The following is a 13,515-nucleotide window of genomic DNA, read 5'->3' as shown; positions in this document are numbered from 1 at the left end:
TTATATTAGATTTTCCTTTCAATAGGGCGCGGAAAAAATTCTAGGTATGGATGGCACTCACCTTTCCTAAGTGCTAATTTTGTTTCAGAGGCCCAAACAAATCACTCCAACATCATTAGACATTAATTAAAGCCTGCAGTGCTATCCAGTGACAGTGACGGCTTAATGAAAGAGAGTGCTTTTGGCTATTGTGAATCAAAACATTGAATATAAAAATGTCAGAAATGTCTCCATCACAGAGAGAGGAGCTTTACGCTGCGTCAACAAGGGACTCTTTCAGTTTTGTTTGTTCAAGGGAGAGCGCCACCGTCCCGCTCGCTGACTCAACCTGGAAAGTTTCACAGCGTCAGTCCTTTACTCTCAAGAGCCAGCTCGCTTAATTGGATTCAGCCCTGCCGCACGTGTTGTTTCAATTGCCCCCTTAAAGACGTGCAGGAGCTGCTCAAGGAGGCTGTTTATGGTGATTCTAATTCAGGACCACAATCGGTGGAGGCTCTTGAAGTCGCCATCGAGCTGTCCGCCGCGGCTCGGTGGAGGAAAGGGGCCCCCGCCAAGCGCCTCTTGATGACAGAGGCTTCGACCTGTACGATCGGTAACCCCATTGTTGTTGCCTGCCTCCCACACTTAACAACCGCTGGGACGACCGCCTCTCTTAAATGCCGTTGATCAAAGGCTCGCCTGGCATTTGGCGTAAAGCTCCATCGGAAACGGCAGCGGAACGGGGGAAGCGGTAATGGAGGAGGAGAGCATGTCAGCGCGTGGAGCTCTGCATTCCAGGCCTGACCGCGCTGTAGCCCGATTAAGAGTGCAGACAGTGCTGCTGGTGCTCCCCAGCAGAGCACTGACACGTCTATCAGAGGGCAGATGCAATTGTGCTGCTGCGTGCATGTGTCTGCCGGTGTGAGCAGTTACTGTGTAGAGTCAGGGACTTGTGTACTCAGACGCTTCAGTCCCTTTCAGTCGGCTTGTCAATCAATAAGTCAGCCTGTCGTTGTCATTAAACCTTACATAATATTTAGCATTGTTTCATGTTAGCTTTAAAGTGGATACACAAATTATTTCAATAGAAAGACATGGGCTTAGTGGGGAAGTAGTAGAGCCAATCCCAGCTGTCATTGGGCGAGAGGCGGGGTACACCCTGGACTGATCACGAGTCAATCACAGGGCTGACACACAGAGACAGACAACCTTTCACGCCTACGCTCATAAGGGCAATTTTAGAATCATCAATGAACCTAACTAGCAGGTCTTTGGACTGTTGGAGGAAGCCGGAGTACCCAGAGAGAACTCGCACATGCACGGGGGGGGGAAACATGCAAACTCCACACAGAAAGGCCCACTACATCCAAACTTGGATTCGAACCCGGAACCTTCTAGCTGCGGCGACAGCTCTAGCTCTAACCAGCCAGTAAGGGCCGGCTGCTCCCGAAGGCGTAGCCAACGGGTATTAGTGTGTATACATACTGATTGGAGATCTTAGGCCTCTGCCATCAGTGAATGTGACATGTAGAGTAAAAGCGCTTTAAATGGTTGGAAGACTAGAAAAGCGCTATATGAGTGCAGTCCATTTACCATTTACTGAAGTATAACAATCCACAATACAAAACTAAAAGCACTCATTTTGGAGAGTAAAATATATCACTGGAGTTTTTTGACTGATAAATAAAATGTGTATGTAGCATTTAAAGGTCATTGATTGTTTAAACTTTGTATTTTATACTTTAGGCAGTTTTCATCAGTTACAATACATCATATTACATAAAACGTGTTTTTAATATAGCAGTTTAATCTTTTGAAATCTAACCTGGGGCAGCTGTGGCTCAGTGGTAGAGTGTGTCCTCACTCAATCGGAAGGTTGGGGGTTCGATCCCTGACTGCCATATTTTGTATTTTTTGTACTGCTGCACTCCAGAACTACTTATATACATTTTTACTTAATTCTTTCAATCAAATTGAATTTTCTAAATGCTGTGTTTTTCATTGCTTTATGTATGAATGCTGGTCTATAAATAGATGTGCCTTGCCTTGCTACAGTCCACATGTGGAAGTGTCCTTAGGCAAGACACTGAACCCCGAATGGGCCAAATGTCTATAGATACTAAGTGGAGATTGGCATTGTGGCCTTTGCCATCAGTGTGTGAATGTGAGAGTGAAAAAAGACTAGACTTAGCGCTATATAAGTACAGACCATTTAATCTGAAGAGTAACTTTACCGACTGCTAAATTGATGCAGTGGAGTAAAAGTACAATATTACCACTAAAATGTAATATAATGTAAGTCGCGCTATATAGTAGATGCAAATACTAAAGTACCTCAAAATTGTACTTGAGTGCATTATTTGAATAAAGGAACTTATAAAACACAGACGGGTGCAGCGTAGCTTTGCTGTAACTTAAAATGATTTTGCATGGATACAATAAACCCTTCCAAACACCCACCCCGTTGGCCGTGCTGACAGCCTGGTAGTAGATGCTGTAGCTCTTCTGAGGCAGCAGAGGAGCGTTCCAGTATCCGTTGTAGGTCTTGTTGTCTCCCACAGTGAAGGGCTGCGGCGAGTGGATGCCGCCGGCCGGGAACTGAGCAGTGAAGTAGTACTGGGAGTTTAAGAGCGTGGCGTTCTGGAAGTGGATGGGAACCGGGTAGCAGCGCAGGATTTCTGCTGTGCCTCGTGCTCTGCGTGGACGTTCCTCCTCCACCACCACCTGGTACGCACTACAAACACAAGACACAAACAGAAAAAACAGACTTCAACAGGGCCAAACAGGCACTTGCACAACACTGTTGGCAATGCGGGAAATGTTGTATTTGCCTTGTAGAGTGTAAAAAAAGCCTCTTTATGAATGGCACAGAAATGCATGTTTAAAGCTCCAAATCTCAGAGTACACCAAGTCTCTACAAATGATCCTTTATTTAGGCGTGAGATAGGAGAGATGTTTCCAGAAACTTCAGATTTGCTCTTTTAAATTGTTAGATTGGAGTACTATGATGGAGTGGATGTTTATGTGCTGGTCTCAGGACACATTATAAATACATCTTTAAGAATGCGTAAAAACATTTCCTTCCCCCGCAGAGTTTCCTTTCAACACATCTTTGTGCATAAAGTCAGTCAGACCGAGCTGAGCTTTCACTGCGTAGCTGAAAAAATTTTTGAAACCATTCTGTGATTTCTTTTGGTGTTAGTTAGAAAAAACTGCTAGAGGCTTGACTTGATGAGCTTAACCTGTGCTTTACACGGGGTCAAGAAGTTACAGGAAGAGTAAAAGCATGAAACTTTAACCAAAATATCCAAGATTTTGTCAACAAAAAATCCGACAGAGTTCAAACAAAAAGGGAGATGATCCAGGTGCAGACTTGGATGATTTATTAACTAAAACAAAAGACAAAAAGATAAGAAAACAAACAAAGGCTTACTGTGAGAGGCCAGGAAACAGAAAGGAAAAAGGCCCAACCAAAAATCCAACAGACACAGGAAACACACAGGGAGCCACAAGGAACAGGTAACAGAGTTCAGGTAACAGGTAACAAAGGGTTTCACGAGGATAGTCTTAAACAAACTGGCAAAGACACAGGGGAAGACAATATGCTGCATTCCAGACAACTCAAAAGTCAAGTTTTTCCGACCTCCGACGAGAAAAATTGCTCTGGAATGCCATTCAAAGTCGGAGTTCCTACCTGTGAACTACCCCAACTTCACGAGAATCAGATGTCTGACGTCACACAACAATGGCCGCACCCATGGAGAGGCACATTGTTAATGGAAAACTATGAGCTGAAAAGCAAAGTAATATATATTTGCATTTAATTGAAAAACAACTACGATCATATAGAAACATATGTTCGGCATAGACATTTTATAAGAAATGTCGTCATTGTGATCCGGAACGCTCTGAGTTTGGAAGTTGGAAATTTCTACTGGGAAGTTCTCGAGTTCCCAGTTGTCTGGAATGCAGCATATATATACACAGGGACAGGTGAGACTAACCAACACAGGTGAAAACAATGAGGGGGGGGGGGAGAAACAAAGGAATGAAGTAAAACAAGAGATGACATACATTGGGCAAGAACTCCAAAATAAAACAGGAAACACTAAAAACCAAACTCAGGACTGTGACAGTAGAACTCCAAAATAAAACAGGAAATGATATCTAAAGGATGAAACACTACTTAACTAAACAAGACTAAATCATGACAACAGCACAGAATAAATTAAAGTAAACAATAAGAACTCGTGAATAATTGTACTCACATCAACTTCTCTTATTTTCTTAAATGATTAATGAAAATGTACTAAAAAAGTGTGCTTGTTTCTCTGTAGATTCAGACTCACAATGAAAGATAAACGAGCGGTGACACAGGACCGGCGCTGACGTTATTTGCATTTTCATTATTCAATAACTGAAAAGGTTAACGGCTCTCTCCATTTCCTCTGCGTCCGAGCCCTGTGTTCAGCGAGATCAAAACTGCAGCCCTCTGTGCCTCTGACAGAGATGGCATTGTCTCCGAGCCGGCCACTTAGCTCGAGGGGAGAGACTGACTGTCTTATAGACGTCCATGTTAGTATGCATCTCGCATCCACCTGTTAAATCTATTGAGCCGCTGAGTGACAAAGAGTCTGTTTACAGCTGCCACGGAGGATAACCAGCCATGATCGGAGAGCGGCGTTCCGTTTCCAGAGTCGTGCAAACAACAAGTTATTATTACAGTCGATGGAGCTAAGCTGCGCTGCTCAATGAGTGAATGCATTAAAACATGTGTGAATGAATGAATACTTTGATGTAACATGCTCTAGTTCTCTCAAGCTCATTTTTGATTTTATTTTATTTTTTTACAATTGGTTGATATGTTTACAGGTAAAAAATAATGTCTAAATAATTAGCATAGTGTTGAATTAGATTAGTTAAAGCTACCTTTTTCAACAATAACTAACGCAACAAAGTAACGTTTTAAAGGTCGGTTTCTTTGTTTGTATCCAGCACATTTATAAGGAAACACATGCAAGCGCAATCATGCATTATACAGTGTTTTCCTGCTGACTGACAGTTGGCAGCAGCAAGCCAGTGAAGAAGAGGATAAGAATATATTTTTGCTGCAAATGAAAAAGTGCAACTAACATGTTTGTAATACATCGAGAACACACAAAAAGGCCCTTTTATACCTTGTATTAACAGATCATTAGTATCTACATTAACTGGATGGTGACACATGAATTTACTCCCATAGTGATTAGATCTCACTGTGCCAATTAGTTAAGTTATTCATCGTTTAAATTGTGTTCTTGCAAGGAAGTTACTGTGACTACATGTAGTTTCCCCCAGGTGTGCTGAAGCCAGCAGGAAGAGGCAGAGTTAGGCGACCTTACAGCTTGCTTGGCGGCGCTTCTCCAAAGGTTAAATTTCTATCTTTCAAATTTCTATATGATTTATATACATGAGGGGTTCCAGAGGCGTGGCCAGGGATGGCCTGAAATCTGATTGGCCACTCCAGGAGCCACCCCAAAATCCTAAACTATGATTGGCTACTTGCCTTGTCAGAGGGGGGACTTTAAAAATCAACTATTTTGGCAGTGTGGCAACAGGCTGCTAGTAGCTTTCTTTGTGTTTCAATGTGGCGCATTTCTTTTTGTTAGTCCTTTAAAGTTAAGTTAGTTAGTTAAAAAGTATACACAGGAATATAACATATTACAGATACTTTAATGTTAGTAGTGAATGTAGATATGATTAGTGAAGATAGAAAGGGTAAAGAGATGCTATTTATTCGTGTGTGTGTGTGTGTGTGCCACCCCTGCATAAGTCAGTGCCCCAGTTGGGCCAACCCAGTCAAAAATCCTGATCCGGCCCTGGTTATATAAATATACAGAGTGGAAAAAGCCTGCAGTCTAAGGTGGTCTCTGCAGCTGCAAAATCAGTTGTACTTCCTGTATCTAGCGCAATCATTTGAAGTAGTCTGAAGTAGCCTTGAAGAACTAGTGGCTCTTTCAGCTTGGATTTACAGCCTCCACCTTCATAATTATATAGGAAACTAGCTGTACTGTGAACAGAAAGATTTATATACAAAAATACAGTAATATAAAAGAATGTTATGGATGAGGATACATTTTACAGTGTTTAGGCTGACTGATATTTAACTGTTCTTATTGTTGCTGCTCGTGCACAACAATCCTGCATTGCCAGAGTGGCTCCATGAGCAAGAGAACTCAGATTTCTTGGTCAGTTTTGCACAAACTGAGTAATTGATTGCTCTAATTGACTTCATTTGGCACTTATCAACACTGACTGGACAAAAATTTGGCAACATTTTCCTTTAAAGGAGCAATTCACCCCTGGAAAAAAGCCACTGTCAGTCAAAGCTGGTGTTCTCTGTAATCGACAGAAGCAATATGATTTCAAATTGGCGCCGTAGCTGTGGAGAAAGTTGTATAAACAGCTCGCACATTCTACATTCCTACAACACCCAGCTCGCATTGCGCCCCTCCCTCTGAAAGGAACGGCCCAGCGAGAGACGCTGGAGTGAAATACTACCGTGTCCGCTGCAGGCAACGGCTCAGAGCGGTACAGAATCCGAAATACGATGAGAATGTACCGGTGGATCGTCTAAAAAATCTTCAGGTCTGCAGTCTACATTTCAAACCTGACGATTTTGAATGAGACCGCGGGCGTCCTAGATTGAGGAAGTGTAGTTTAGCAAGCTCACCGGCCTCCGCCAGATGTCTGATGGAGGTTTTCCAGGGCCCATTGGAGAAGCAGATAGCGTCCTCCAAAGGCACAGAGGGAAATTGCATTTTTTTTCTACCATAATGACATTAGCTCCTCATGATAGCCCTTTAATCATATCACTGTAAATCTTGCATTTACACCTGGCTTGGGTCTGAACACTTGAGCACCTTGGCACGTGGTCTGGCTACTCAGTGTATCTGCAGGCAGTTCAACTCAGCTTTAACACATGTGTTTTTTACCTTGTCCAGATACATATCAGAAGGTTTTGCACATGCCACCATTAAGCGTTATTTTGTCGACCATTCCTGAGCTTCAGAAGAAATCATTAATGTTGAATACATCCCTTTCTTTAGAACAAACATCAGATCATTAAGAATTGAGTATGAACACATAAAAAGGTTATAAATAAGATAAGATAATTTGCCTATTCATACGTCTCTTTTCTAAACAAGCATCTCAATCATTGCGCGACTGAAGCATTCGTTAAAGTGCTCAGTATAAAAGTGAAATGGGTGTGCAGGATGAACAGCTCGGATGACCCTGAGCATTTTCCCTTAGCCCACATTATTAGAACAACAAGCAGAGAAAAATATCATTGTCCAAAAAATGTGCACTGTAGTGGCTGTTCTCTTAAGCTGAATAGTCGCAGTACAAACAGCCCTGGAGATGATCAATTGTTCCCCGCGGTTGGTACCGGATGATTAAGTGTCCCCTTGTGTGTACAGCATGTGCTCTTTAACCCTACAGTTTATCATGAGGTGCTTGCAGTGTCATTAGAAAATCCCCCTTTGCTCTTGGTGGGTGTGTCCCAATTCCTCCGAGTACTTCTATTTAGTGGCGGGTTGGGAGGTGATGAAATATCTAATCCTGCTGAGAGTCTGCAGGAGAAATCAGCCTTTAATTACAGTCCCCTATTGAGAGCAGAGGTCAAAGGTCAGGAGGAGACAGTACATGAGAGCCCCTTAAGTAGCTGCAGAGCGGCAGAGAAATGAGTGATGAGGCTGCTGCGGGGGCCAAAACACTGCAGACCTGATGTGAGCTCTAATGGTTATATATAGTATTTAAAAAATGATGTCTGCTGTCAATCATGTAACTGTACATCTCAGGTTTCCACATAGAAAACAATAGATAAACAATAACTGCTACTTGGGATTTTTTCTATGCTTTTATTTTGGAAATCTACGACAGAGTAATAGGGCCACATAAAAGAAAACTGAGATTACGAGAAAAAAGAAGTAATATTACGAGAATAAAATCGTTATATTATAAGAAAAAAGTCGTAATATTACGAGAATAAAGTCATTATATTATAAGAAAAGAGATGTTATATAACGAGAATAAAGCCGTTATAAGAAAAAAGTCATAATATTATGAGAATAAAATAGTTATATTATAAGAAAAAAGTCGTAATATTACGAGAATAAAGTTGTTATATTATAAGAAAAAAGTCGAATATTACAAGAAAAATATCCTAATGTTACGAGAATAGTTACGTTATATGATTGCACAGGAGGCTTACTACAAATGTAGCTGGAGCTGTATTTATTGAACACCTGGTAGCATGGAAGCATAGCATACATGTACCTCGCAAGATCACTAAACAGCTATATATCAATACATTAGCATAGTTTTCACAAATACTAAATACATGAGCACCACTTTGTCATAAGTATCAGGATCTGAAGTGACTTTATTTGAAAATGACTCGTGATGTTAGTCATTTTAGCGCAGGCAGCTGGCTGCTCTTCTGATAGTCCTCTTCAAATTAAGATACAGGCTAACCCATAAAATTATGAGTTTATTTTCGCAATATTACATCTTTTTTTCCTCATATAATTATGATTTTGTTCTTGTAATATTATGACTTAATTCTTGAAATATTTTCCTCAATGTGGCCCTAATACTCCGTCGTAGAAATCAGATCCACCTAGTAAAAATTACAGCCTAAATAAACATCTTTATTTCCACTTTGCTGTGCACAGTCAGAGCGAGCCCATTCCTGTGCTTTATATTCCAAATCAATCTGCAGATAGTGGAATAAAAACAAAAGCTGGCTCCTCCCAGGTGGCTCCTTATGATATGATGATGTGGCTGCGCTATGACTTAATGATAGACACAGTGTGAATAGGACTTCCTTTCCTCGGGCAAAATACCAAGTGCCAAAGGCTATGAGGCTCCGAGGGTAAGAACTCTTGTAAAGTGGAAATCTAAAGCACTGTTTCTCTTGCTCGAGATATTCACTGCAGCAAGACGCTGAAAACAAGCTCGCAATAAATTTGCAATTTAATGAAAATGTTTTGTTCGTGTCTGTAAGTGATAGCGACAATAACACTCACTTTACTGGTTTCTCTTGAAGCGTTTTTCAGCACTAACTTGCTGCATGCCTATAAAATATTTAAGGAAGCAGCATTCCTCGGGGTTTGACAAATATACTGTATCCACCTAAACTGCTTCGAGAATGTCAGAGGGTTTAATGTTTGCAATTTTAAAATGCAATCATTCTGTTTTCTTCTATAATTACTGCTGTCATGTTAATGTTCCTCTGAGCAGCTGACACCTTGTCACCTCACGCTGAGTTCACAATTTACATTATGAGTCATTTTGACAGACCCGAGTCATTTAGTCATAATCTGATTAAGTATGACACGAATGAGTGATGAAAAAACAAACAGCAGATGAACAACAATAGCTTGATCGCAGGAACAAAGAAGCAGAAAATCCTTGTCGCTGATTTTTCCTTTAATCTGATGCCAATCAGAGAAATGTGGTAAATACAATTACAATCAATTACACGTATCGTTTATTGATTAATATGTAACCTAGCTAAAAGTACGAGAGCGTTAGCAACAAACTGCGCTCAGAGAAATGAAGCTCAACGTAAGTTCAAGCAGGAAGACTGTTTGGTATCTATTCATTAATTCATTGTTTATATCACTCTCTATCTCTCTTTGCACCCTGTTTATCTCTTCCCGCTTCTCTGATCAGCTGATCATGGACGTCTACTCTTAAAGACCAGCACCAGTCGTGTTTTAAGACGTATAAAATTATCTGCTTTAAATAATAAATTGTCTGATATGTTTTTTCTGCAAAACTTTTAATTATCTTGTTAACATCCTCCCAAGGCATCTCCTTCTTCTCCCTAAAAATTCATGAATCTGCATAGTCCCCGCCCACTATGCAGATTTCCAACCGCCCCCTCCGCCGCGAAAACAAAACACGTCTCTGCCATCAATTACTGGCAACTTGTTGAAACTTAGCTAGCTTGAAATGTAGTAGTAAATGTAGAAAAGAAATTCCAATGGCGGTTACAGCTGGCTCGCACATCGCCAAAGTGGTTGCCATAGGTTACACACAATGATATGCGTAGCGTCACCCCGTCCATTAACGGGATTGGCTCCTTAGGTTTGTGACGTCTCAAACCTGCCAATCTGAAAACGTGTTGTTCAGCCTGTCCTTTGTACACTGCAGTTTAAAAGCAGACCGGCCCAGCCATGGAGATGACTGCTTATGTTGTCTCTGATATGTCTTGTAGCACATGAAGAACACCACATGGAGATGTTTACAAGGTTAAACACTTGATGTTCACTGGAGGGGGTCTTTAAGTATTTAACCAAGCAGATTTTGCCACGACCTTAATCAGCCAATCATCCTGCTGCTGTCAAACTTTAAATCTGTTCTCCTCTCTGCTGCTGTCAGTTTGTCATTGCAGCGTGGATCTTTGTGACCCTCCTCCACCCCATTCAGCCCAAATCCAATTCTTCAGTGTCCGGGTTCAGCTCTTCAGAAGTCCACTCCTGCATCCATCCTTGCTTCACCACCACATCCAGCGTCTAGATTCCATTGGGGTGTTTCCTATCCTGCTCTCGGTCTCACTACCGCTTTTGAATTCATGAAGACATCATGATGGGTCCAATCGCCAAAGACATCGCACACTCTCATTCTTTTCTAAACGTGGAAAATAAATGTTTACTCATCATGAAGTCTCTCCTGATTGAAGTATTAATTATGCAGAATGACCCATCAGTGTTAAAGTATTTTTTTATATCAACCTAATTGCATAATTATGTAAATGTTACTTAATTGATATAATTGGTCAAATTTATTTAGATTTTTCTTAATATATTTGGTAGTTTTATCTAAATCAGTCCTTCATGTTTGATAAATTGATCATATAATTTATGAAATAATACCTTAATCTTAAAAGTCACTACAGCTGTTAAATAACTGAAGTGAAGTAAAAAGTACAACATACCGCATACTATTGATTTGTAATGGAGTAGATGTATTAGGTAGCATTAAGTGCTTAAATACGTAAGTACAAGTACCTTATAAAATGAGTCCATTATTTGCTTAAACATATTTAGTTTCAGGTTGCACGGTGGTGCAGTGGTTAGCGCTGGTTTGAATCCCGGGTTCAGGTGTAGTGGGCCTTTCTCTGTGGAGTTTGCATGCATACTGGGTACTTCGGCTTCCTCCCACAGTCCAAAGAGATGCTCGTTAGGTGACATCTGAGTGTGAAAGGTTGAGTATCTCTGTGAGTCATTGACTGGCGACCAACCCAGGGTGTACCCGCCTCTCGCCAAATGACTGCTAAGACAGGCTCCAGCCTCCCAGGGACCCTGAGCAGGAGAAGCGGTATAGATAATGGATGGAACGATGGATATTTAGTTTCTTTCTCCTGTGTGATGTTCTGTATGCATCAATAAATCTGTCCGGCGATGCACCTGAGCCAGTCCAAGATGTGTCTGGGCCGGTATAAACAGGTTTAATGATAGTTCCCAGTCCTGTTGTAAGACAGCAAAACCTTCACAAAGATACAGATCAAAGGAAAGCCACAGCTCACACGCGTCTCTGTGAGAGGTGCGTAATTGTGCTTAATTCCAAAACTGCTGAAATCCTAAACTTCTCTCCCTGAGCTGAAGATTGGAAAGACAAGGAGAGACAGTAGAATGAAGGGAGGAGCTGTACGCTATGCTATAAGCTGTTAAAAGTGGTCTGCCAGAGGGGCCAGCGGGGCAGACCTGTTCTCCTGCAGTAGCCGTGCAACCTGAGCTGACACCAATTAGGCCTCCTCCAGCCTCGCTGCCCGATAGATTTCAGCTCTGCCGCCACGTGACGCCAACCAATTATGGCGGATTGACTCGGAATCGACTGGATTGTGACCTGAAACTCAGATTTATTTTTCATGTGGGCTGATAGGGGGAGAACTCGGGGCTGTTTGAGCAGATGAGGGAAGGGGTACGGGGAGCATTTCAATCACTGTCTCTCTCTCTAATGCTAATCGGTTTGCTCTGTGAGTCTGATTTAAGAGCGGTTGTAAGTAACACACTTCTCCTGACCCAGCATCCTTCCTCCACGCGCCTGTCTTCTTACTCTTTATATTTCCCTTGTGTCCATAAAGCTATAAAGCAAACAAATTAGAAGGTGCCATAGATTACATTTGCCATTAAATCGTAAAAAGCATCGAGTTGTGTCACGTTTAGGCACAGCTATTAGCGTTTGCTACGCCGTGATCAAAGAAAGTTAGTGCTTATTTTAGGACTGTAGAAAATCACTTAACTGATTTCAGGCCATGGTTGAGCACAGATAATCTGATGCTACAGGGAAGAAACTACACAGGAATTCAGTTTGCTCAATATGCCACCACAACACGAGAAACTGCTGTTTTTTATTCCTTTTCTGTTTATGTATATGTGTGAGAGCTTGCTCAAGGCAAAGGTTATAGCAGGAAGAGAGAGACGGGCTGATTTAGTGGTGTGAATGATAAGGAAGGCATCTTAAATCATTTATTTCTGCAGAAGCATGCAAACGTTTATTTTGATGCTTCGCATTGAGGAGGCGTATTCTGGCCCGCACGAGGGGCCATTGCAAACAGTAGTTAAACACGACATGACTGATAGACAGTTCACTAATCCTCTTAAAGGAACAGTGTCCCCTCTGGTAAAAATTGTTCCCGGCTACGCGTGTCGTCCCCCGAGATTAGAAGCCAAATCCAAGTTGGAAATGTTATACCGATTAGCAATTACACAAATATGAAAAATAGACTGCCTCCCTCAGCAGTGACAGCGTCTGCCTCCATCTATCTCAAATATGATTTGACTTCCGCATGACTGCCGGATGCCGAAGTGAAACGGACATTTGTCATCTGTTAGGCCTTGATTTTTTTATGAACCGGCGCTATCGTGTGATCTTCCAGCGCGCTCCCCCCCTTCCTGTATTACAGCAAAACATCTGCTGTTTGAAACTCAAATATCTGGAGCTCTGTTACCTCCTAAACCCAATCAGCGTGCAAGATTGCGTTATCAAATCGGGCCTCGTGCTGATCTGCTCTGTAGTGCCGCGGATCAGTCTCTCTCCCCTGTCAAATCCTTATTTCAGAGGGGCTTTAAAACTGATTCCATAAAGTGTTCAATTTCAAAATGAGCTGCCCACCACTCCAGCGAAGTGATGGCGACTCTTGCAACATGAGCGGCAGCACAAAATTAAATCTGCAAGTGTGGAATTTGAGTCCTTGGTTGCTAATTCTTCAATAGAGCGCCTGTGTCAGCCATGTTTTTTCAAGTTTCACTTCAGGGACTCTTTTCAGGACTCCAGGAACATTTTGACAAACATTTCATTATATGTGCATCAACTGTCACTTAGTCATGCATCTCTGCAGCCCTCTAACCTAAAAGAGATTAGTTGTTATGTTTCTGAGCTTTGGAAATTCAGATGACTAAATTTATCATTATGGGCCAGACAGCAGATCCCAACAGGCCGCAGCTCCTCTGGATGCAAGCTACTTTATAGTCACCTTAAAGT

The 13,515-nt window shown here is 41.8% G+C and overlaps 1 protein-coding gene across 3 annotated transcripts in view; it reads right to left on the bottom strand.

The window, feature by feature from the left end:
• LOC138611066 (receptor-type tyrosine-protein phosphatase mu-like) overlaps nucleotides 1-13,515 on the bottom strand; it is a 188,741-nt gene that overhangs the window by 67,277 nt on the left and 107,949 nt on the right. For all 3 annotated transcript variants that reach the window (XM_069683967.1, XM_069683968.1, XM_069683969.1), the window contains exon 12: nucleotides 2,440-2,713. In XM_069683967.1, coding sequence (XP_069540068.1) covers nucleotides 2,440-2,713 — 274 coding nt within the window. The remainder of the gene's footprint in view (nucleotides 1-2,439; nucleotides 2,714-13,515) is intronic.

Source organism: Semicossyphus pulcher, unplaced genomic scaffold, assembly GCF_022749685.1.
Source record: "Semicossyphus pulcher isolate SPU_LCO1_2020_fin unplaced genomic scaffold, fSemPul1.0.p SCAF_7, whole genome shotgun sequence".
Lineage (NCBI taxonomy): Eukaryota > Metazoa > Chordata > Actinopteri > Labriformes > Labridae > Semicossyphus > Semicossyphus pulcher.
This window is presented reverse-complemented; position numbering and strand designations above follow the sequence as displayed.